This window comes from Fukomys damarensis, unplaced genomic scaffold (genome assembly GCF_012274545.1).
Source record: "Fukomys damarensis isolate Sample0158 unplaced genomic scaffold, DMR_v1.0_HiC HiC_scaffold_9, whole genome shotgun sequence".
In the NCBI taxonomy this organism is placed as follows: Eukaryota; Metazoa; Chordata; class Mammalia; order Rodentia; family Bathyergidae; genus Fukomys; species Fukomys damarensis.
Genome location: NW_022900921.1, coordinates 31,317,145 through 31,342,945, shown reverse-complemented (window position 1 = coordinate 31,342,945; position 25,801 = coordinate 31,317,145). Strand labels below are relative to the sequence as shown.

At 41.3% G+C, this 25,801-nt stretch overlaps 1 protein-coding gene across 9 annotated transcripts in view; it reads left to right on the top strand.

The window, feature by feature from the left end:
- Klhl3 (kelch like family member 3) overlaps positions 1-25,801 on the top strand; it is a 111,158-nt gene that overhangs the window by 61,336 nt on the left and 24,021 nt on the right. For all 9 annotated transcript variants that reach the window (XM_010614114.3, XM_010614113.3, XM_010614111.3 and 6 more), the window contains 5 exons: positions 4,959-5,075; positions 7,588-7,737; positions 21,902-22,019; positions 22,393-22,590; positions 24,484-24,585. In XM_010614114.3, the coding sequence (XP_010612416.1) occupies positions 4,959-5,075; positions 7,588-7,737; positions 21,902-22,019; positions 22,393-22,590; positions 24,484-24,585 (685 nt within the window). The remainder of the gene's footprint in view (positions 1-4,958; positions 5,076-7,587; positions 7,738-21,901; positions 22,020-22,392; positions 22,591-24,483; positions 24,586-25,801) is intronic.

The window sequence follows — 25,801 nt, the reverse complement described above, 5'->3', positions numbered from 1 at the left end:
TTTTTTTTTGTACTGGGGTTCAAACTTGGGACCTTGCACTTTTGAGGCAGGTGGTGGAGCCACAGAGCTAAATTCCTGGCCCTCATTCAGCCCCCCAAAAACAAACAAAAACAAAAAACCAAAAATAAAAAAGGAATTAAAAACAAGCATCCGGCAGAGTCACTGTAAGTAGAAGCACTGTTTTCTTGCTTTACAAGCACGGCAGCAGATTTAGCAAACTGATTGCCTCAATGCCTAGAAAAGCATCAGGATCTTCAGGGGCGATGGCCCAGGAGGACGTGCAGGGCTCTAATTAGTGCTGTAAGTTTAAGAACTTAACCTCCCAATTCAACAATCTGCCCAGGATTTTCAGGTAACTGTACCTCTGAGATACAACATGGTGTAACATTCAAATTTGGGTTTTTGGAGTTAGAGGTGATTTCACATCTCCGACCTGATGCTTCCTGGTAGTGTGACCTTGGATAACATGCTGCCTTTCTGAAGCTGTTTCCTCATCTGTAAACCGTGAATAATGGCTAATGATACCAGCTTCACAGTTTTGTTTTGGAGGGGGTTAAATGAGATCATATATGTAAGAGGTTTAGTACTGTGCTTGTTGTTATCGATACAGTGAGTCCTTCTCCAGTCTGAGTAACAAATTAGACTGAAGAATGTGCAAGAATATAGTTTTCTTTTTTTTCCCCTAATGGTGTAAAAATTAGCTTCTACCCCATCCCTTATGTTTTGCTGAGAATCACTTTTAACTGTATCTTTCTCCTTGTCAATTAACTGCTCTGCCTTTTCAGCTTGAGCCACCCACCCCCAATTCTCAAAACAAATTTTCCCATTTTATTCAGGCATTTAACCAGATGTAGCCTGGTTTGACTGCCTGTCTACCCAGAGGCTGAGGTAGAATTTGGGCTCATCTGATGTTCTCTGGTTAAGGCCGTGCTTACATCTGAAGTGTGGTGAGTTTGGAAATAATAAAATCATTTTCTCTAATCTTTATGCACATAGGAACCTTTTAACAACCAAGAAATTGATTTAGAAACATGCATCAGTGAGGAAATGATGTTATTTCTTTGTTTAAAAGTAAAACACCAAGTCTGGACAGCTGATTATTTCATTGTGGTCTCCATGAAAAGCATTATTATTTGAGAAGATATCACCCTGTCCCATGTTTGAAGTTCCAGGATCTCTGCTTAGATTTTATAGTACAGGGGTTGATAAACTTATCTTGTAAAGAGCCAGGTAGTAAGTATGATGAGATTTGTGGTTTATAGAGTCTCAGCTCTGTTATTATAGTGTGAAAGCAGCCTAAATTGTCTGTAAACAAATGAGTGTGGTTGTGTTCCAGTAAGTTTCAAAACAAAACAAAACAAAACAGGTGCAGTTTGATTTGGCCTGTGGGCTGTGATTTGCAAATTCCAGCTGGTAGACATTGAGAGACAACTAAGAAAAATGGGCAAGAGTATAATCATTGGAGTTGGATTTATGGGAAATCTAGGAGTGCCTTTTTCATTCTAGGACATAGGCACATCACTTCCTAATAGATAAGAGTACATGCTCATTGCACTGTCATGAGAATTTAGGAAGGTGATGTCTATGAAGTGTCCCTTGGGGAGGGCTTATTGAGAATGACTTTAGGTACATTGAAAGGTAAAGCTATTTTGAAGTTTATTTGCTTGTTTCTTTTTCAGGCATGAAGTCTAAATGAAAAAATATGCATGGCCTTCTGTAGCTGCTGAGAAGGTCACTGTTATTGCAGAGTGCTGTGGTTTTCACAGCTGAATAGGTAAACAGAGCAACTAAGCGGAACCAGTTAGACTAGTCAAGCCAAAAAATAAAGATAAGGTTAAGTATCGACTTTGGTACACTCAGGTTGCTTTTAGCTTTTATAACAAAGATTAAGCTGGTTGATAGGGAAGAACATGATCAATAAATCAACCCTACCTCAGGGGTTGTAGTTCTTCATTTAGCAAAGCATTGTCAACCAACACCTTGACATTGTGCTAGACAGCATAGGCAGGAAGGCGGTGCGAAGACAGTACAGATCCATTTCTCACCCTGTGAAAGCTCAGGCTAGTAAAGAGGAGTAGGAGGAGATGTGAATAACCACATGCAGTGCAGAATGGGATTATGGCTGCCCACACCTGCTTTAGCAAAGTCGGACTCCTCGATCATCCTCTGACTCTGTCCTACCTGCCAAGATTATCACTCTCCTTCCCCAGCCCTGTTCTCTGCTCCAGCATGTGCAGGCTTCACCCACCTCCTTACTGGCTTTTTCTGAATTTATATGTTCCTTCAGTCATTCAGAAATGTGCATCATGTGCCAGTAAATGAGACAAGGTACCTGAGCTCATGAATTGTAAGGACTAATAGAAGAAACACATTCACAAACTCAGTGCTATGAGTGTCAGGGATATAGCCATGAGAGTTTATAATGGAAAAAACATGTACTAGATAAAGGGAATTTTGGTGATATTTATGTTCTTAAGTTAATCTATAGGTTATTTTACTCAGAAATGGGAACACACTGCACATATGTGCTATTCCTTTTCTTCTGCTCCGTTCCACTTTAAAATGTAAATCTATTAAAATAAATTTGTTTTAAAAGTGATTCATAAAAACATAAAAATTGTACATATTTATGGGCTACCAGTTGATGTTTTGATACATGTGTACGTTGTATAATATTCAAATGAGGTGAAACAAATCTGTGTCCTCTAACATTTAGCATTGTTTTAATGGTAAAAACATTAAAAGGTCTTTCTCCTAGCTTTTGGAAGTTTGCAGTACATTGTCCTTACCATTTTTGAAGAACCCAGTCTAGCCTTTTGTAGAATGTCCCAGACATAGATTTCTCTGGTTGTTCCCTCACAACAAGATTTGGGTTAACTATACTGGGAGGAATGCCTTACTGGGGTTACTGTATCCTTCCCATTAAATCGCAGTCAGACAGCAATTGTCCAGTTATTGGTGGTAAGTTTGATTCCTTTGACTAAGGTAGTAACTGTCATATCTCTGTAGATTAGGGTATCTTTCCCTTTGTATAAATAATATATATTCTGTGGGATGAAACTTCTTATTCCCTAATAACTTTTGTTTGCTTGCTTGTTTATTTGAGACAGGGTTTCCCTATGTAGTCTAGGCTGGCCTCGAACTCACAATGGCTGATCCTCCTGCCTCATCTTCCCAAGTACTGGGATTACAGGTGTGCATCACCATGCCTGGTCCCAGGTATTTTTAATTTTAGCATCATTGGTGATCTTTGCTGAGTCAGTTATTACATTGGTGGTTGCAAAATACTGTTTTTCTAATTCTATTATTCCTTTCACATTTACTATTTGCTAGTTGGCACTTAAGATGAAAAGAGCCTTTCTTATGCTTTTAAAAGTATGCTATGGACTCATGGATTTTTCTTTCATTCATTGTGTTATGATCCATTACGTTTTTTTTAGACTAAGACTTCTGTATTGAGGTGTGGTCACACAGTGAAATGTGTAGATAATAAGTGTACAATTTGATTCATTTTCACAAATGTATAAGCCATGTAATGCGCATTCAATCAAGACACATATTTATGACCAGAGAAGGTTTCCTTTGTCTCTTTCCCAGTCATTCCCTGACCTTTTCTCCCCTGTTGATCTTTCTTTCTTATTCTCTTTGATTTTTAAGTTTTCCCAAATATGGGCAATGAAAGTCCCCTCCACTTGGTTCTGCACCTTTTGACATGTCCTTTTTAATCTGTGAGCACTTTCATACTTTCTGATACAAGAAGATGTCTGCTTTTATTCTCTAATAGCTGAAACCAATTATAGTGATGTTACATAAAAGTTTGGGAAGGTAGTTTAAAACAGGGTGTTGCTATGTAGTCCAAGCTGGCCTTATGCTTGCTAGGTAGCCCAATTTGGCCCCAAACTCACAGCAATCCTCCTGCCTCAGCCTCCTGAGTGCTGGGATTACAGGTGTGTAGCACCACAGCTGGGGCGATGGTGTTTTGATAAGTTCTCCATTTTTAAATCCTATTATAATAGTGCTGCAAGAAACATCCTTAACATGTTTTTACACACTTATGTGACTGTTTTTGTAGGCTAGAGATTTAGAAATGGCATTTAATAGTTCAAAGAGTATGATATTTTATAATTTTGTTTTTTTATTTTTTTTGGTACCGGGGATTGAACTCGGGTTCTTGCGCTTGCAAGGCAGGCCACTGAACTGCTGAGGTAAATCCCTGGCCAGATATTTTATAATTTTGATTGGTATTACCAAATTCTTCTTTCCCCTCTTAAAAAGTTATATTTACTAATTAAATTTCTATGAATATTGCTGCTTTTCCCACAGCTCCACCAACACTGAATTTTTTCTGTGTGTATTTGGTGGGACCGAGTTTGAAATTGGATTTATCCTTGAGCCAAGCAAACAGGCAAATCATGGGCCTTCCTTTTTTTGTCCCAAGCACCCGCCCCCCGGTTTTGATTTGCATAGAAATGAAATCTCAGAAGAGAGGTTAAATCCAAAGAGAAATTTCTGTCATTCATCGCCCCGGTCAGTATCACGCCAGCCTTGGGCAGAGCGTGTTCTCAGCGTTTTCATTCTGTTAGCTGTGCGCGGGAGATAAATGAGGAAGGGGAGCGCTGAGAGCAGGGTGACGTGGTCCCCGGGACTCCTGATCCTCTTAAGAAGTTGTTATACATTTGATTTGCAGTTACTGCTCTGCATTTCTACCCTCAAATAGCTATAGGAATTGATTTTGAGTTTAGAATAAACCATGGTGATCCTACATTTGGTGTAGCAGGTTTGTCCTTGTGTGTGTGTTTTCACCCTGAAGCCAACAAGTACATGAATCCTTTCTTTTTTTATTTTAAAGACTGAGTCTTAGGTTAAACACCTTTGTGGATGATTTATAGCCTTTTTTTTACAGATTTTTTTTTTTTTTCTTTACGGGGGTTTGAAGGCCTTGTCTCCTTTCTTTCTAGGTGTTTGAAGCTGTCATTTCGTGGATCAATTATGAGAAAGAGACCCGTTTGGAGCACATGGCAAAGCTGATGGAACATGTCCGACTCCCTCTTTTGCCTAGGGACTACTTAGTCCAGGTGAGCACTTGCTGTTCACCTAAACCTCCAGGAGCAGCAGTGGCAATCCTGGCCATGTGTCGTGCTTAAGGAGTTTAATGGATCTTCTGCCTGGGATGAGGTCATCTGTCCACTGGGTCAGGTGTGAGGCTTGGTAATGGAAGTTGGAAGGGTATAGATTGGAGAATGAGATGCTGAGATTTCAGTCTCAGCTTTGCTACCTGATATCCTTACTCGAGGCTTATGTCTTCTCTTTCAGATCAGATGATGTAATAGAGCCCAGTAGGACTGAGCTGGGGCTAAAGCAGTTGTGAGTCCGTGAGCGAGGTGTTTAGCATGGAGATGTTCAATAAACATTAGTGGCTCTTCTTACAGAGTTCCAAAGCAAGAAGGGCCATTCTCACAATGTGTCTGTGTTCCCTTTCTGCTGTAGTTTTAGGCAACTTGAAGCCCAAGGCAGGACTGTAAAAACCAGCTCCACACAGGTGTTTAGAACATGTACTGTTTCTACTTCTTCCAGAAAAGGAAAGAGAAATGACGGATTATAGGTTGCCCTCATGGTACCATCTTTTTCTCCCTAATCCTATAACAAGCATTTGAAGTAAAGGTTATAACCCTCTTTTCATAATTTTGGACTTTGAGAGGGTGGAGGTTGTGATTGGCCTGGGGCCGCTCTCTAGTATAAGGGATTCAAATCCACATCAGCCTGGCTCTGAAGCCCACAATTCTATAAGCTGCCACCTTTAATGCTCTCTGTTTTGTTTTTCCACTGCATGGCCCATTCATACAGTAAATGTCATTAGACATTTACAAGTGGACACAAAATAAGCTGAAATTATGCAAAGCTTTAAACTATGCAAAACAGATGCAGTTTACCAGCCCTCTGATCTGAGATTACGAGAGGATGTGGCACCCCTGCTCCTCTTATTCCCTGCCCACTTAACCCCTTAAAACCTTAGTTTTCTCACTTGGCTAAAGTAGCAGCTGATTTAATATGATTTTGGAGGAGGGAGACACAATGAGATAATCCAGAAAATCTTATAATTCAGCGTTCAGTGAATACTAGTTGATATTACTATTGTGCTTGGGACTGAGGGTGACATATACTTATGAGCTCTTGTAAAGTGACACGTGCCACTCGTGTCCATGGGCCTAAGCGATCTGTGAAGTGGCCTTTGAAGATCTGTACCTCAGCCTTTGCAGGTGCTACCGGATGCTCTTGTCTTCACAGGCGCTGCCAGCAACCTTGGACAGTATACTGCCACCTTGTGGCACCGTATCCTCCCTGTAGAAAAGGTCCCCTTAGTGCATTCCTTAGCTCCTGGATCCACTGTCAGATGTCCTGCTGTCCTGTAGGGCCTTGACAGTGGACTGGGTGGGTGTTTGTCCTCCAGCACAGTCCCACTTCTACAGGGAGGGGGGCAGCCAGGGGACCAGAGAAAGCTAAAGAGGCCTTGGAGACTTGGTTACAGCCTCCCTCAGGGGTCCACAACTGAAATTTCATGAAGACATTAGGGAAATAGCTCCTGGGTTATTGTGGAAAAGTAGTGTTTGGATCTGGAAAAGAAAGTCAGCAACAGGGGGCACAAACACTGTTGTGTGGGAATCATTTTTTAAAAAGCGCTTTTCTCAGGCTTTACAGGATGAATACCTCTGGGATAGGGTGTTTCATTAACATTCACGTGACCTTGAAACTTGAAGCAAGTATTACCTACGGGGGTTGGCTGGTCACAGTATAGGAGAAGGGGAGGAAGAGAAAAATCTGGACAGCCTGCACCTGGCACTGACTTTGGGCTTCACAATAGCTAATGTTTGTCAGGCTTATAGGAAACATTTTCAAATGTTACTCTAAATATATAGCAGGCCAGGCATGGTGATGCATGCCTGTAATCCCAGTGCTCAGGAGGCTGAGGCAGGAGGATCACTGTGAGTTTGAGGCCAGCCTGGGCTACATAGTGAGTTCAGGGCCAGCCTGAATTACATAGCAAGACCCTGACTCAAAAAACAAAAAACTAAATATATAGCATACTATACTGTGAGGAAGTATATATCACATAAACTTGGGATTTGACCATTTTTAAGTGTAGGATTCAGTGGCATTAGTCGCATTCATAATGTTGTAGAACTGTCACTGTATCCATTTCTAAAACTTGTCATGTCCCCAACTAAAGCACCTGTCAGGAGAACTGCTTGTGTTTTGTTTTATACAAACTCATGTGAGCCTCAAAGGCAAATAAAACTAGTGAGGTTGTAGATATATTTAATGTGCCACTTTAAAAATAAGGAAACTAGGCATCTGAGATGTTCATTGGTGGTGCTGGGGTTTGAGCCTCTGCCTGATGCCAGAGCTCGGTCCCTTAACCCCAATGCCCTCGATATCTGGAAGGTGAGCACCATGTTGCAACGCTGTGGACACTTCTCTGGGTCTGAAATGGTGTGGTGCGGGATGGAATTAGAAAGCCAGCCCAGGGACAGAGCTTGGGAAGTGTGGCTGAGCGCGGCTCCTGGGTTACCTGTGGGTTGTTACCTCCAGACGGTGGAAGAAGAAGCTTTGATAAAGAATAACAACACCTGTAAGGACTTCCTCATTGAGGCCATGAAATACCATCTGCTCCCTCTGGATCAGAGGCTCTTAATTAAGAACCCCAGGACCAAGCCCAGGACTCCAGTGAGCCTGCCCAAGGTAAGCCCCAGGCCAGTCTCCGCCACGGTGGAGACTGTGTCCTGGGAAGGGACAGGGCCTTCTGCTGCCTCTCTCTCTTCCCATGGCTTCCCTCCATCTTGGTTGCATCTACAATGCCAGAGACAGACGCTGTTCATTGCTTTTGACTCTGCTTGTACCTCTTTCTTCTGGGGCTTCCTTTCTTTAGAGTTTTCAGGTAACCTCCAGTGTCACCACGGAGGTACAGAAGAGTCCAAAACTCTTCCTGCTCCTGCCTTCTCATTTCACACTGTGGTTTAGGCTGTTTCTGTTGGAAGCAGAGGACTGTCTTCCCTGAGTGACTGATGACCATAACTGTTCTGGTATTAAGTCATCCTTTGAGTCCTAAACATTGGGATCAGAAACATTATAGTCTGGTTCCTTCCATTACCATAGGGAGTAACGGAAAGGTCAGTTGGGGCTGCCAGCTGGGAGAAGGGGCCTCAAAGAGTTGGACAGATAGCAAGCAGGGGGATGGAGTGAGGGAAATGAGTACTTGTGGAGAGCAGTGAGAGGGAGATTAGCATAGGAGGGGACCCTGTATTTGAGAGTCTGAGCTGGGAGCTGGCTGCTTGGTTTTCAGGAGGCCCCTGCCTGACCTTTACTGCACAGTGAGGGAGGCAGCACTCAGGATCCCTAGAGTCCTTTCAGTGTTGGCATCCAGGTAAATCTTTCAAAATCGCACCATCCTGATGCCTGTGGGGAGGTTCCCATAACCCAGGACAGAATGTGGGAGGAGTGAGATAAGTCGTGTTGGCCCCTCGAGGGCAGTTGGCCTCACCAGGAAATTACTGTATTTTTGGCCCTTGCTTTGTCCTCCTCCCTCTCTCCAGCTGGCTGCCACCCTCCTTGCCTGCCACTTCCAAGAAGGTTTCACAGTACAGAAAAGCATGTTGTTGTTGGAGGCCAGCTAGTGCGCCTCTCTGAGGGTTGCAGCTTCTCCCTTCCACTCTGCTCCATGACCCTGGAGGAGAGTGGTTGTGATGTGAACAAATGTCACAAATGTCCTGAGTAATAGTAACAGCGGCTGATTTTTATGAAGTGCTTATTATGTTCCAAGCATTCAGTTGAGGGTATCACATGCATATGTTATTCAGACTCTTCCACAACCTTCAAAAGTAGATGAAACCTACCGAGGAGGAAACTGAGGTTCAAAGAAGTCAAACCACTGGCCCAGAGGTCAGCATCACTAATGTGGTGCTAGAAGCAGGGTTTGAAGTGAAACCTGTTCTCTGAGTCCACACCATGTACCTGCATGTGGCCGCACCTTTTTGAGCCTCAGAGTGTGTCCTGAGCTGTTTGCGTTGTGTGCCCAGTGCGGTTAGAGGTAGGTGCCCTCACAGGGCAGGGACCGAGGGCTGGCCGGCCGCTTGGCTTGCTGCATCCTCACAGGCCTTTTGTTTTGTTGAAACGTTGCATTAATATGTATTCATATTTTTCAAAATTAAAATAACTTAACTTTCCTTAACTCTAGAAACGTGCTCACTGTAGATTTTTTAAAAGGACACTGCAATTTAGAAATAAAGTAAAAGTCACTTGAAACCCCTTCCAGGGACAATTACTTTACTGTTTTGGTGAGTTTTCTTTCAGATAACTATATTACCATAGACCTTTTAAAGAATAGGTGAAGATGTACACTTTTAGATAAATGAGATCTTTAAGAATTTTTTTTTATTTACGATAAATGAGATCTTGCTATGCATATGGAAATATTTCCTCCACTCAACTGTATGCTTAAGACTGCTATTAATGTTATTAGTTTGGATGAAATCAGTATTTAAATCATGAGGGTACATGGTAGTACTGTATTTAATTGTATTTCTGTACTGTTATGTACTTAATTGTCCTCATTGATGTATTTTGCAGTAATTTCCATTTTTTTGTATTATAAATATTTCTGTGTCAGATATTCTTCATGACATCTTGTTTTAGCTTGAATTTCTTTACTTGTGCATGAGATTAATCTTAGTTTCATATGATTGTTGGCATTTGCACTTCTTTTTGAAGGAATTCACTGTGACTTTTGACCATTTTTCTATTGGATTGTATAATTTTTATTAATAGTTTTTGAGGTAATTTTTTACATGAAAGAGGTCAGGTCTTTGCATCTGTGTATCTCAAGTACTTTTTTCTTAGTTTGCAGTTTGCTTCTGAACTTGTTTGTAATATTTTCTCTCAAACTGTGCCTTGTCTTTTTATTTTCTTTGCAGTATCTTTGGAATAGCAGACTTTTTATTTTGGTTTTTAAGACATTTTTTAAATTGACAAAATATTGTATCTATCTATATCTATATATCATGTACAAGAAGATGATGTGAAATATATACATTGTGAAATGGCTAAATTAAACTATGTATTACTTCACATACTTAATTCTTTTGGTGCAGTGAGAACATTTAAAGTTCACTTTTTAAAATGATTTCAACAATAAATGTTATTGTTAACTATAGTCATCGTGTTATGAAAAGAGCTCTTGGACTTTTTCCTTCTATTAAACTGAAATTTTGTATCCTTTGATAAACATCTCCACAGACCTCTTCCCTTCCCTTCAGCCCCTGGTAACCATCATGCTACTTTCTGCAACTATGAGTTTAATTTTTTTAGGTTCTGCATATTAAGTGACATCATGTAGTATTTGTCTTTCTGTGACTGCCTTATTTCACTTAGTATTATGTCCTCATGGTGTAACCATGTTGCAGATGACAAGATGTTCTTTTTTTCCCCCTTTGAGTTTATTGGTACTTTTTAAGTATAGTACAGTACAGTTATATTTATCACTGGGATCTTGTACCCTTACGTGACAGATCTTGGTTCTCATTTTTTCCCCATATCCCTGCTTTCCCTTCACCTCCTCCACACTCCCCTATTTACAAAGACTTTGTTTCCATTTTTGCATTTTCTCGTATTTTTTTCTTTTCCCTTATTACCTTTCCCCTACCCTTCCCACTTTCCCTACACCTTTAGCCCTTTTCTACCTTTTTCACATTATCATTTATACAATTTGGATCTTATTTACACTTTTAATTTTTCACACAAGAGAAGCTATTTGGTATTTACACATGTGTCTTATTTTATTTCACTTCAGAGTATGGCCTCAATATGCATCTATTTTCTGTGAATGACTCTAGTTTCTCATTCTTTGTGGCTGAGTAGTACTTCAATTTATAGAAAACCACACATCTTCTTGATCCAGTCTCTAACTGATGGGTAAATGGGCTGTTTCCGAGTTTTAGCTAATACAGACTGCCACTATAAACATGGGTGCATATATATCACTGTGGTATGATACCTTTAATACTTTTGGAATGAAACCCAGCAGAGGGATAGCTGGGTCAAATGGGACCTCTAGTCCTTGTTCTTTGAGGTATCTCCATATTGATTTCCACAGTGGTTGCACCAGTCTGCACTCCCACCAACAATGGAGAAGCGTTCCTTTCTCTCCCCTCACCCCTGCAAACATTTGTTATTGGTTGATTTCTTGACAGCAGCCATTCTTTGTGGGGTGAGGTGGAATCTCAGTGTTGTTTTCATCTGCATCTCTTGAATGACGAGTGATACTGAACATTTTTTCATATATTTACTTGCTGCTTTTACTTCTTTGTCTGAGAAATGTCTGTTCATTTCAGATGCCCATTTTTAAATTGGGCCTTTATAGTTGGTGGGAGTTTGATTTTAGTTTTTTTTTTTTTTTTTTTTTTTTTTAGTTCTTTATATTTTCTAGATAGTAGACCTTTGTCTGAGGAATAGCTGGTAATTTTTTTTCCCCACACTATAGTTTGTCTCATTGCTCTGTTGGTGGTTTCTCTTGCAGTGCAGGAGCTTTTTAAAAAGGTGAGATCCCAGTGATGTGGAACATTTTTTCATATATTTACTTGCTGATTTTACTTCTTTGTCTGAGAAATGTCTGCTCATTTCAGATGCTCATTTTTGAATCAGGTCTTTATATTTGGCGGGCCTGATTTTTTTTGAGTTCTTTATATATTCTAGATAATAGTCCTTTGTCCAAGAAGCAGCTAGTACAATTTTTCTCCCACATTGTAGGTTGTGTCTTAGTTCTGTTAATGGTTTCTTTTGCAATGCAGAAGCTTTTTAATAAGATGAGATCGCAGTTGTTGATTCTTTCTGCTAGTTCCCATGCTACTGAGGATTTTTTCATAAAGTCTTTTGCTATTTGTTCATAAAGTCTGTGAGAGATCTAACTAACTTATCTGCCAGCAAGTTTAGTGTTTCTCTTTTAATATTTAGATCTTTAAACCTCTTGGATTTTAGTTTAGTGCAAGGTGAAAGGTAGGGGTCTGGTTTTAATCTTTGGCAAGTTGAAATCCAGTTTTTCCAACACCATTTATTAAAGAGGCTATCTTTCCTCCAGTAAGGATGGTTGGTTCCTTTGTCAAAGATGAGGTAGCTGAGTACATCTGGAGTTGTTTCTATATCTTTGAATGGGTTCCACTGATCCTGGGGTCTTTTTCTTTGCCAGTACCATGCTGTTTTTATTACAGTGGCTTTGTCGTATAGTTTCAATTTGGGAATTGTGATACTCCCTGCCATGTCTCTGTTGCCTAGAGTTGCTTTTGCTATTGTAGGTCTCTTCTAGTTTCAATTGAATTTTTAGATTATTTTCTCTAGTTCTGTGAAATATACTGTTGGAATTTCAATCGAGCTTGCATTGAATCTGTATAGCAGTTTTGGTAGTATGGCCATTTTCGCTATGTATTCTTCCTATTTCTCTAGTTCTGTGAAATATACTGTTGGAATTTCAATCGAGCTTGCATTGAATCTGTATAAGAGTTTTGGTAGTATGGCCATTTTCGCTATGTTGATTCTTCCTACCCAGGAGCAGGGGAGATCTTTCCATTTTCTCATATCCTCTTCGATCTCTTTTTTCAGAGTGCTGTAGTATTCAGTGTAGAGGTCTTTTGCTTCTTTCATTAGACTGATTCCTAAATACTTCATTTTTGGGGATGCTATTGTGAAAGGAATTGTTTCAAGATGTCCTTCTTTTTAAAGGTTGATACTATTCCACTGTGTATACATACATTTTCTTTACCTTGTTTTCCATTGATAGGTACAGGCTGATTCTGTATACTAGCTATTGTGAATAATACTGCAGTGGACATAAAGTGCAGGATCTTTTCGATACACTGATTTCAGATCCTTTGGACTTAGACCCAGTGGCAGGATTGCTGGATCATATGGTAGTCTTATTTTTAATTTTTTAAAGGAACTTTCATACTCTGACCCAAATGGCTATATGTACTTAGAAGAATAGAAGTTTTAAATTTTGTTATGCCCTGTTTTATATTGTTTCATCTCATAAAAAATCTTGGCCCAACCTAAAGTCACAAAGATTTTCTCTTATACTTTCTTCTGGAAGTCTTAGGTTTTACATGTAGATCTATAATCCACTTTGAGAATTAAAAAACTATGATATATGTGGCAAAGATCAAGTTTCATTTATTTTGCGTACATACAATTGTTCCGTACCATTTATAGGAAAGAGTCTTCTTTCTCTCTTGAAATTACCTTGCCATTTTTGTTATAAGTATATATGTTTGGTATATTTCTAGAGTCTATTTTATTCCATATATCTATTTGTTTTTACATCAATACCATGTTGCCTGGATTACCATCTGTGTAGTAAGTCTTGAAATAGTGTGAGTTCCCAGTTTTGTTCTTTATAGTTGTTTTACTCTTCTAGGGCCTTTAAATTTAAGTCAGCCTTTTTATTCCTACAAAGACATTGTGAGGATTTTGATTAAGTTGTATTTGATCTCTAGATCAATTGGGGAATGACTATCTTAGTACTAAATCTTCTGATCCATGAACACAGCATATATTTCCATTTATTCAGTTCATCTTTCATCTCTCTCAGTATTGTTTTGTAGTTGTCTTCTTATAGGTCTTGCATGTATTTTTTTTCAGATTTGTCCAGAGATATTATGTTGTTTTGGATACAATTGTAAATGTTTTCTTTTTAAATTCCAAATTTAGTACTTCATTGCTCATCAGTGGAGAAAGATTAAGTTACGTTGGTGATGACTTCATTGGTTTCTGAGCAATAGGGACTGTGGTTCCTGGAGGTTGAGGCTGACCTCAGGCTGATACTCCAGACAGACATTTAGGATTGTCTTTTAGAGTGTCTCCTCCTCCCCCAAACTGTGGGCTCCACAGCAGCAGGCATTACTCATCTGTATCCTTGGCACACAGCCCAGATCCTGGCAGAGGGTGGGCAATAGTAAATGTTTTCATGAATGAAAAAGATATATTTTTAAAGACAGATATATAAAAGATATATTTTACTTTATGGAGACAGTACTGGCCATTTATATTATCCCTCATTTTTCCCATGATGCTTTCAGTATCCATACATATCTTTTTTTTGCATGGATGTAATGAGGAGTTATGTCCTACTTTACATCCTTCTTTTATCACTAATTTAGGTGTACTCCCTCATACTTTGGTTCACTGCATAAAGTCATCTAGCAATGAGTCTGATTGTGATTATTGGGGGATTAGAAGAATTATGAGGCACTTAGATTAAGTAACCAATGCTCCTCCCCCAGAACTCAGCTATAACCTATTATGAAAGAGCCATAAACTATTGTGAATGTTTTAATTCATTAATATATTGATTCATCCTCCAAAATATTTCCATAAGAAGGTCACTGATTTCCAGGCAGTAGTATAGATGCTGGAGCCCCAAAAGCTCATATGATCTGGTTCCTTATTCCAAGGGACTCCCAGACAGGGTGGGAGGAAGGAAGATAGATGTGAAAAGAGAATTTTAATGCAGCATGTTAGTGTACCATGTTGGGAGACTGGAGAAGACACAACAGGGGCATGAAGAAGGATAAGGAAAATCTTTCCCCTGTAGCTTAGGCCAGAACTGAGTCTTCAAGGCCAAGTGCAAATCATGTGTGAGAATGTGGATCCAGTAACAGGTTCAGACTAACACAGGAGAAAACTGGCTCACACTGTCTGTTGGCTTCTTAGAGTAATGTGCACTTTGCATGTTGTTTCTTTCTGGCTTATTGTCCTTTTCACCAAAATCATCAGTGATGATATGGTGGTACTGTTTAAATACCATTTACTGAGCAGTGTCTTTGTTTGTGTTTTAGGCTGAGCACTAAATACAAATTATCTTATTTTATCTTCCCAATGAGTCTGGAAGCCCTAATGTTGGAGAAAACTGAGATACGGTGAGATTGAGTGAGACTTAGTGATTTGCCTAGGGCTTTACAGCTGTTAGGTATCAATGCAAAGACCAGCATCCACATCTGAGAGTCTTGATGCCTGGGTTTTAAACCCTGCACGGAACTGATATCCACAATGATAACACACGATCTTAGGTCCTGAGCATGTATCATGTGCCAAATACTGGACTATGTGATTTATATTTATTATCTGATAGGATTTTCATAAATATAATTATCTCCCTTTTATAGATAGGGAAATTGGATCTTAGGTTATATCATCTCACCTACTCATTATGTATTCACGAATTCTTTTTATGTTACAAATTGCACTTCCCTTGGTGGCTTAAGGCAACAAACATTGATTATCTCAGAGTGTCTGTGAGCAGGTATCTATGGTCGTTTAACTCGGTTGTTCTGGCTCTGGGTCTCTCATACAGTCAAGCTGTTGGTCAGGCTTGCAGTCATCTAAAGCCTTATTTCAGAGGACTCAGTTCTAAGCTTGCTCACATGGATGCCAGCAGACTGCAGTTTCTTGCTCCATGGACCTGTCCATAAGCTGCTTGAGTGTCCTCGTGACATGATAGTTGGCTTCCTCCACAAGAGTGAGTGACTCTAGTGTGGGAAAACGAGAGAGCATATCCAAGACATATGCTTCAGCCTTTTTATAACATCACCTCAGCAGCAATGCCCATCATTTTTGCCATGTTTCATTTGTTAAAACCAAATAAACTAAGGCTAGCCCACCCTCAAAAGGAGGAGAGTTAAGTTTCATGTCTGAGTGTAGCAGGATCAATGGACTTGTGATCTGTCTTTAAAGAAGGCTAGTACATGGCTGAGGTGATTTAAGCCTAGCATGATTGGCCTCAAATCTGGGCTTAGAACTGTCATATGATCTTGCTTCCAAGCACCACAAAGTCCTTTCAACTGGGTGTTGTGTGGAAAGAAACCTGACTCCTGCCCTTTGGGAGCTTTTAACTTTAAGAAAACTCTCTGAGAAGGTAAGATGGAACTTTTTCAATGACCAAGTAAATAGAGGAAGAGGAGGACTTAGCAGGTAGCTGAGCGGGCACAGGCAGGAGCAGGCACAGGTAGGCCCAGGGCAGATTGATTTGAGCTTTCATGAATTTAATCCATATGGGTTTTCCGACTGAGCAAACTTTGGAAATGAAGTAGCAATTCTCAGTAGTGCATCTGTTTGGCAGCCAAATCCCTCCCATGAAAGAAATAGGAGTCTGCCTGAGATAGCTGCACAGGGTAATTGGGGTATTTTTCCTGAGCTGTATTGCACAGATCATACTGACACTTTCAAGCAGGAACAGCTAATAGCATTATCTTGGCTCCCACACATTTACCGCCTAGCACTTCCCTGATGCTGGGTTGCTATGGACAACCAGAGTCTGCTTCTCAGCCACTCAGAGCCCTCTTACATTGCCCTGTTCTGAAGATGATAGCAGAGAAGAGAGGATCTAGGAAGATGCAAATGAACCCTTTGGAAATGTACTGGACCGGACATTTTTCATTGTCATTCCAGTTCAGTTATTGTTCCTTTTCAGCTCTTTAAAAATGACACCAAAAATCTATTTGGGCTAAAAGAGGACAGTTTGCTCCTGAACTGAGCTGTCTTGTTTTCAGTAGATGGTTTGGAAGCAGAGACTGCCGGCAGGTGGGTAGGATGACCTCTGATCTGGGACAGGTCCCTCAGTGGGCACAACAGTTTCATACTGACACATCCTTGCAAACACTCTGGGGCCCTGAAGAAGCTCTGTTTTCACCCCTAGAATCAGTGGTACTCATCCTCCCATTCATCTTTGTGTTCTCTTCTGCTCATCGGGAGTCTGTTTTATTTTTCAACTGTTTTAAACAATAGAAGCTAACATTTAATGTTTATGGTTCACTGAGCACTATGATAAATGTTTTATATCATTTAAGCCTCTTAATGATCTATGAGAAAATAGCCTATTATCTTGCTATTACAGGTGTTGAAAATGAGGCTTAGCAAGGTTAAATATCTTGCCTGTGGTCACAGAACTAAGTAGTGACTGCGCTGATATTTGAGCTCAGATGTGTCTGACTCCCAGGCCAATTTTTTCTACTTCTCCATTCTCTTACGGAGCTTTGCCCTCATACTTCCTGGTTCTCAGACCCCAGTTGTTTCTGTACCTTGCCTGTTAATACTTGCCAGGAGCACCTGTTGCTCAAGAACCTGCTTGGACAAGTCTTCTGGCTCGACCTCAACTCGCTCCTTTGGATGAATTTTTGGTGTTAGCCCTGCGGCCCCACGCACCAGGGTAAGAGAGACTCACACTTCCTGCCCTGGCCCGAGGGACCGACTGGCTGGGCCTGCCTTCTGCCCAGCTCACTGGTCATGGAAGAAAGTTTGGACACACTCTACTCTTTCCCCATGAAGAAAGTGTGCAGAGCCCAGTGTTCCTGTCACTGGAGATTCCAGTGACTAACGTGGCCCTGGGGCTTTATTAGGGTCTCCATGCATATGTCGCCTAGAAAGCTCTGTTGTGGTCACCAGCTCCCCTTTTCCTGTCAAGTTTCTGGCACCTAACAGCTCTGGGACATAGGGTGGTGTCATTGCAGTGAGGAGGAAGCAACATACCTTCAACGCCACAGTTGCAGTAGTGGAATTAAATCTAAATCTATGTGAAAGAGAGAGCATTATAAATGTATTTAAAACTTGTTGCGTTGGAAATTTCTTTTCTAAACAATCAAGAAGTCTTTCTGTGGTCTCACTAACCTACCTAAAGTAATGGCTATTTGACCTTCCAAAGTGAAAAGTACCTGCCACACTGGAGTCTGGCTCACCTGTCCTTTGTCCAGAAATCTGCAGTCCCTAGAACTTTTGTAGTCTTCAGTACTGTGACAGTTGAGTCCCAAGATAAGAACTATAAGGTGTCCTGCATGACTTCTGTGTACGCTATAGTCCTTGGGAATGATTAATTATATTCAGTCTAGCATTGTTAGCCTATGAGCAGTTTTTTAATTCACTGTGATTCCTATATGGCTAATCTTTCTTACCCAAGATTCCTTGGAAGGATAAACATTTTAAAAAAATCATGGTGGCATGAACTTGTAGGTCCAGCTACTGAGGAGGCTGAGGAGGAGGACTGTTTGAACCCATGAGTTCTGAGACTCTGTTGCCTTAACAAAAAACAGTGATTATTTAATAAGCTGACTCGATTTCATAATTTCTATTAAAATGTCATAAATCTTAAGTAAATTGAAGTTTAGAAGTATTGGGGAAAGAAAGAAATATGTCTGTTGAACTACCTGGCTTATGTAAAGTAAAATGAGGACTTGTAGGAAAGAAAGGTTCAGGACTTTTCTTCTTCTAACATTGTGTGGTTTTTTAAAAGTAGCTAAAGCTATGCAGTTTCAGAGATATAATGCATGTAGACTTTGGGAATACTCTTATTTGTCTCATTAGTTGTTAAGATCAAGTATCTATGGAAACAACTTCTCTATAGTATTCAAGATAGAAATTTATTCTTTTTACTCTGTATGATGAATACAGTGGTGGGTACAGTGGTCCTTGTATGGTGGCTTCTTACAAGAATTGCATTAAAAATTAAGCTTCTATGGCTGTGAGTGAAGCAGAATGTGTACTTGTTCCTTTTTGCTCCCTTGGCTACCTTCAAAACTCATAGTCTATCCCTGCAAAAACCTTATAATTTCCTTCTCAGATTGTTGTTCCAGATTTGAATGTGAAAAGTCATTTTCTCACCAATGGTTTTATGAACTCAAAGCCATGTTTATTTTGAAAACTTTGTCCTATATTATTTTTGTCTTTACACTCAAGTTTTAACACAATGATTTTCCATTTTTTATAATATTGCTTCTCTGTTACTATGGAAATTCTCAGAGGCAAGTGGATTTTTTCCCCAACCTGAATGTGTGTTCCCCACCCCTAGCAGAAGACAGTTTCTGAGACATGGTTAGGTACCCTGGAAGCTTTACTTTTTTTTTTTTTTAATTTATAGAAGAAATTTGATAACTTGCACAAGGAGTAAACAAAGCCTTTCTTTTTTCCCCTGCTAAATGAGTCAAAAGATGGAGAAAGCTCTTGCTTTTTTTTTTCCTCCTCTGCTGTTTGTTTTCCTTAATGTTGCCAAATTACAATCTGGTATTCCAACATTTCTTCACTGAGGAAAGTGACAGTCCAGTTTTTTTCCATTTAACCCTGTATTTTTTTTCCATGTAACTCCTTGCCTGTACTATTTGCTCTTTATTCTCTTACTCTTTATTCCAAATAAACATTTGAGTCCTTAATTTTGCCTGGCGACATAAGGACCTGGGTTTAGCTTGGTGACTGAGGCAGGTCCATTTTCTGCCCTGGTAGGGCTCACTGTCTAGTTGAGAAGAACAAGTCACCAGATGGGCATAGCACAATGTGGAGTGCACAGAGTAGGTGAGGTCTCCATCGACGGGCACCTAATTGGACACAGAAGTCAGAGAAAGCCTCTCCGAAGAAGTGACAGGTGAACCAAGACCTGCAAGAGAAGCAGATGTAACAGCACAGGGATCAGAAAGGATCAGAAAGGGCAAGAATCTAAAGTAGAAGGAGTGATATGTTTAGAGATGTGAGGTACCTGAAGTCCTCACAGAAAGAAAGTTAAAATCTGCTTTTATTCCCTCTTGGCTCCCAAAAATCAGATTTCAATCAGAATTCAAAATGTTTGCAATATCTTGCCTTCAATGTAGCTTTACTGGCTCAGTGTAAGTTCTCAGTTTGTTTATGAACACACAGTGTGTCTTTCTTCCCAGGAGGAGTAGGTTGGGCATTGTGTGAAGTTCACCAAGAGATTATGTTCATCAACATCGCCCTGGTGCTCAGGGCTGCTACATACGCAAAGAATCACTGGTGGGAAATAATGTAGAATCCAACTTTTCTCTGAAAAAGGCTGCTCTTGACACAGAGCAGGGACACTGTGAGCTGAGGCATGCAGGGAAGACAAATGCAGAATGTGTATTTCTGGAAGCAGCAGCAGCTCCAGCCTGGCCCAGGTCCTGGGTTTCTCTGGAACCTTTTAGAAGTCCATGCTAAGTTCTGAGCTTTGAACATTTTGTGACCCACATTTGGTCACAGATACTGTGGGCTCCAATGATCAGTGACCACCCACACGGGCAGTGGGTGACTCTGACTCTGGATTCTTGAGGCATCAATGGTTTTTCTTGAACAGTGGTGGTCAGCTATGGTTCTGCCTCCCGTGTGGGGAATAACGTCCACCTGAGTGTTGTGTCTCTGTGTGATTGCATGGGTTTTGGTGATCACTCCTAGCTCCAGAAATACATTGTGGGGAAATAAGAAGGGCTATGATCATTCAGAATGGTGAAATTGTTAATGACATGTCATCTGGAAATCCCTATAGGCTATGGGTTTAAAAAGTGGTCTGCAGAGTATCAATTCTAAAACAGCAGCAGCAGCCCTTGGAAACTTGACAGAAATGTGAATTCTTCGCCTCACTTTAGATCTGTCAAATCAGAAACTCTGGGTGGGTGCCGGCAGTTTATTTTTTATAGCCCTTGGGTGATTCTGATGCGTGCTGAAGCCTGAGAACGGCTGGGTAAACAAGACAGGCTACAGGTAACAATCAACTCCTGTGGCTTGTATTGGCTGGCTGCAACTTCTACAACTTTCTCTCCACTCAAGAAAGTATGTTGGAGGGCTGGGGATTTAACTCAGTGGCGCTGCCACCTCCCTTGCAAAGGCAAGGACCTGAGTTTGATCCCCAGTACCCCCTCTTCCAAAAGAAAGAAAATATATTGGAATGCTAGTGAGTGCCAGAGGTGTCATTATGGGGACAGAGTGAATTTGCAGAAGTTTATTAAAATATGTAAACTTTGATATTTTCATTTTTATTTATTAACAGTGTATAATAAAAGTCACAATGGGGATATGACAATTAAGAATTGCAGTATTAGTGTAGCTGAAGGAATGGAATGGCTTTCCTTTTTTTTGGGGGGTGTGCAGTGTCCTGCAGTAAGAAACACATATAAATTGTTGTCCGGAAGACACATATAAGTGTGTATAACCAGAACAAATATTTTGTGAAATAAGACCTTTACTATGATCTTTTGTATACCATTTAACTAAAAGTATACTGGTTACCATCCATTAAATTGATTTCATGACTCGTAGTGAAACATGACCTACATTTTAGTAGAGAGGCAGTGAACTGTGTTTGCGAGGACTGTGGGCCCTATCTTCAGAGCAAGATGGGTGGTAGGGCCAGCATTACCCTTGTGTCTGGTGGTCTTGGGTTTCAGTTTGTGTGGTCACTCTTAACTGGGTGGCTTTGAGCAGTTTCCCTATGTTTTCTGAGCTTTGCTTTTCTCATCTGTTAATGTGATTGATAATATCTACCTCATGGGGTTGTGCTGACAAGCAAATGACAATACACTTCACAGTGCCTGGCAGTGGTGCTACTACCTTATTTGTGGGCATAGAATGGTTAGCACTGTTTTTCAGAACATAATCATCAGTTAAATTAATTTTGTGATAACCATCACAAAGCACTGCTTCACAATTTTTTTTTTCCTGTACTGCGATGAATAAGAGCTCCTGTAATCCAGGCATTTAAAAATACTTTAGAATGGTAATTTTATCTTTAAAAATGCATCAAATTCTGCACTCTTTTCAAACTATATTCAAGTCTATTTTGATACAGAATTTAAACCCCCCACCCCAGTTCTTGAAGATTCCTGAGATTGCAGGAGATGCCTTAAGTGGCTTCATTTACCCACAACATCTCCCTGAGTGGCCATCTGGGAAGCATAGACCTTAGATTGCATTTCTGTGGGAAGACTTTTCTTGAATATTCATATATTTTGGTGACTAGGGGAAGTGTCTCCATGCAGATAGCATGGAAAAGCCAGGCACTATTTACCCATTAATCCAGATGCTGGGGAGTTCCAGCTAACGTCCCCTTGTCTTTCTGGAGGTCATGATTGTGGTTGGTGGCCAGGCACCCAAGGCCATCCGCAGCGTGGAGTGCTATGATTTCGAGGAGGACCGGTGGGACCAGATTGCTGAGCTTCCCTCCAGGAGATGCAGAGCAGGTGAGAAGTACTGTCTTCAGCCCTGGAACTGCCTTTCCCTACCTGGTCTCGGCTCCGTGTCCAAAGTCGCATACTGCTCCTCCTTTCCCTTCCCTTCCTGGTCAGCAGTTTTGGCTTCCCCTTCTGAGGTTACTTCTTACATGCTTGGAAGTTCAAGCTCATTCGTGTGTTTGCTTGAATTAACCAAAATTAGAGAAGCAAATAGGAAAAGAAATCAAGTGAGTCCCACAGCAGGACTTCCAGATATGTAAAGCTGGAGTTTATTTTCGTGGTGAGTAATTTGTATGCCTGTCTTCCTCCCCTGTTGGCCTCTATTAGCATAGGTAGTCATCTACCCAATCTGACCTTTGGGCCTTGGTTTCCTGTGCCTCAGGTGTGGTGTTCATGGCTGGCCACGTGTATGCTGTTGGCGGGTTTAATGGATCACTACGTGTGAGGACAGTGGATGTGTATGATGGTGTGAAGGACCAGTGGACGTCCATCGCCAGCATGCAGGAGCGCCGGAGCACACTGGGGGCAGCAGTGCTCAACGATCTGCTCTATGCGGTGGGAGGCTTTGACGGCAGCACTGGTAGGTCTAGGATGTGTTTCTACCCCTCCCAGTCTGGAAGGCACCTTCCACACACCCTTGTTCTGCTCAGCTAGTTCTCTGAGTAATCTCTGTTCATGTCCAGCCCAGGAACATACCCATCACTTTTACCTGGTTTCTGTCATGATAATGAAATGCTGGAAATAGTTAACTTATGAAGACATAGATAACTTAGGAACTTACTGGGCTCACAGTTTTGGAGGCTCCAGTCCATGATTGATTAGCTCCATTTCTATGGTCCAGGGGCAAGGTAGCACATCATTGTGGGAGTGCAGGGCAGAGCAATCCTGCTCACCTCGTAAGGCGAGAGGCAAAAGGGAAGATGAAGAGCTTGGGATCCCATCATCCCCTTCAAGGACACTCCCCATGGCTTAAAGCCTTTTTCACAGACCCCTTCTCCCACAGGCCCCACCATCACTCAAGAGCACCACCCTGGGGACCACATTTAGCACTCGGGCCTTTATGGCATTCAAGCTGCAAACTAGCCTCCTTCCTTGCCCAGCTTTTGAGGCCAGAGCCAGAATGACATAGGCACAGAATGCACAACTACCCATCAAGTGGGCTCTGGAGGATCCCTTACTCAGAAGAGACCCTTTTTTCCAGTGCAGTGTCTGGCAGCCTGTTGGCTCAGAGATGAGCCTTCGGAAGACAGCATGCTTAGTGGGAGCATGCTGAGGACTCTGGTCCGAGCTTTCCACTGAGCAGAGGAGGAGATTAAGGCTTGGCAGTGGGAAGGGGCCTGGCACAGGTCACACCATGGACCAACCTGTCCATGGTGACACTGCCCTTTTTGCTGTTTATGGGCCCTGAAAGACTCTCCTGCATTTGGTCCTCCCTCCTGGATCCTCCCTGGCTTCTCACAGTCCCAGTCTTAGCTATTAGTGGACATGGATTCAGAGAGGATCTCATTGGTACTCTTACTGCTGGGTAGATATCTGTATAGACTATAATTCTATTAAACCAAAATGTCAAATAGTATTCTTTTGCCCTGAGGATGGTAAAATGCAATATTCTTTACTTCCCTGAATTTTCATTTGTGTCTTCACAATTTAATCATATTTCTTGGCCTTCTTTTTCCCTCGCTGAGTCCATGGTCTTTGGCTGCTGTGGAGGTTGTATTTAGTGAGCAGGGACCTGGGCATAAGGAGAATGAAAGGATAATGTATTGTTTCATTTAGGGCTTGCTTTTGGCTATAAGTAGAAAGCCTGACTGAACCATGACAGTAAAAGTGTGGGATTTTATTTTAATAATGAAAAAGAAAACCAGATGTCATCATTTTCTGACTTATTCTAATTGCTTAAGGATATGAGAGTTAACTTCTTTAAGATTCTCTTGGTCTTTCACTCATAATTACAATATAGCTGTTATAACCCCAGCCAACACATTGGTGTTCCAGATAGCAAGAGGTGGGAAAGGGTGGTACCTAAATCAGAAAAGTAAAGGCTATTTTATAAATCCCCACAGATTTCGGATTAGGTCTCAATGATTTGGTCATCCCTCACTGCAAGGAAATTGTGGAAGGCAAGTTTTTAGCTTTACCAATTTGAGGTGAAGGAAAGCAGGGGGAAAAGCATTGGGATAGGTGTTCCATGAAACAGCCTTAGGTGTGGACTTGAGTTTAGTGATTTCTGTGAGTTTAGTGATTTGCATTTGCAGTGCAGTTTAGGTGCACCCCTTGTCCTTGTACAACCCACCCTCTGAGTCAAGTCTTAGTGATGCCCTCCGGTAGACACCACAGGTGTGTTTCAGGAGTCACTGCAGGCCACTGGAAGAGGCCGAGGTAGCTCTGCACCATGCATCCAGGTCTGCAGCCCCACCCCCACTCAGCAGGTGGGGTATGGCAGCATGGAATCTCATGAGTCTGTTATCTCCAGGCCTGGCATCGGTGGAAGCCTACAGCTACAAGACCAACGAGTGGTTCTTTGTGGCCCCAATGAACACACGGCGGAGCAGTGTGGGTGTGGGCGTTGTGGAGGGTAAGGAGGCAGAGGTGGTTGGTGGTCGGTCCTCAGCTGGGTCTTTGGGCTTTGGGTTTCCAGCATGGTGCTTGTTGCTTCCTCTTCTGTGTGTCCATTCTGCAGAACACTGCTCTGAGTTAGGTCCTGGTTTTAACAGGGAAGTGAAGCTCCTGGCCTAAGGAGTGATTGAGGGGGTTGGGGAAAGTAAGAGTTACTTAGTGGGGGAAACACCAACCTGCCATTGTCAGTAGCTCTGCTAAATGTAGGGGAGGGAAAGTAGGAGAACCCAGATTCAGCATAAAATCTAATATGGTGGGGATGAGAGTTGTTTGTATTTTATTAATTTTGCCCTCAAGCTCATGTGTTGAACATTAGCAGAGCTGTGAATGAAATAGGCACCTCTTCCCTGGTCTGATGACCATCTCCATAGGGTAGACTTGTTGAGTCTTACTCTAGTTAGGAGAGGTGTTGGGTGAGGCAAGTGGGAATGGTGAGGGCTGGGACCTGATCAGATTATGCATAGTAAACCATCAGTCTCTCATTTTTCTTCCCCAAACCCTTCTAAAGAAGAAAGGTAGGACTCAGATTTTCTCCAGATGAGGAAACTGAGTCCCAGAGAGTTTACAGTGATAGTAAATAGAATGGCCAACCTTAAACCTGGCTTTTTTTACTGTGCCTTGCTCCTTCAGACCACTGGCAAGTGCTTGTAGGTAGTTTTACAGACATGTCTCAGCTCAATGTACAATGCACAGAGTTTTATTTGAACAAAAACCTTAGCATTCACAGGCTAATACTGATTCATTAGCCTGATAAAGGGGCTTGGCTGGAATATCTGTTCATTTGCACAGGTGCACAGACATTCTCACTCTGATGTGCACACACAAGAACACACGCAAATGTGCTTTAGGTAAAGTATAACATTGCAGTGAGTTAGAAATTAAAAGATTCTTTTCTTTCACTGTACTGGTTTTGTGCACTTATATTTTAATTGCAAAGGATATTATTCTGACATGATGAACAAGCCATCTTGTCTCAGTGAGGGATTTTATCCACCTACCAAGGTAAATTGATTTTTGCAGTCTCACCCTCTTGGTGGAACTGAAATTAATTTGTCTGCCAAATGTAAGTGCTTTGTCTAGCCACCTTCCCATTTCCCCCTTTGTTCCTTGGCCAGGAATATCAAACAGTAGAGGAGGGGTTGAAAAATAGCAAAATCCTGCTAATAGAGTCAAGG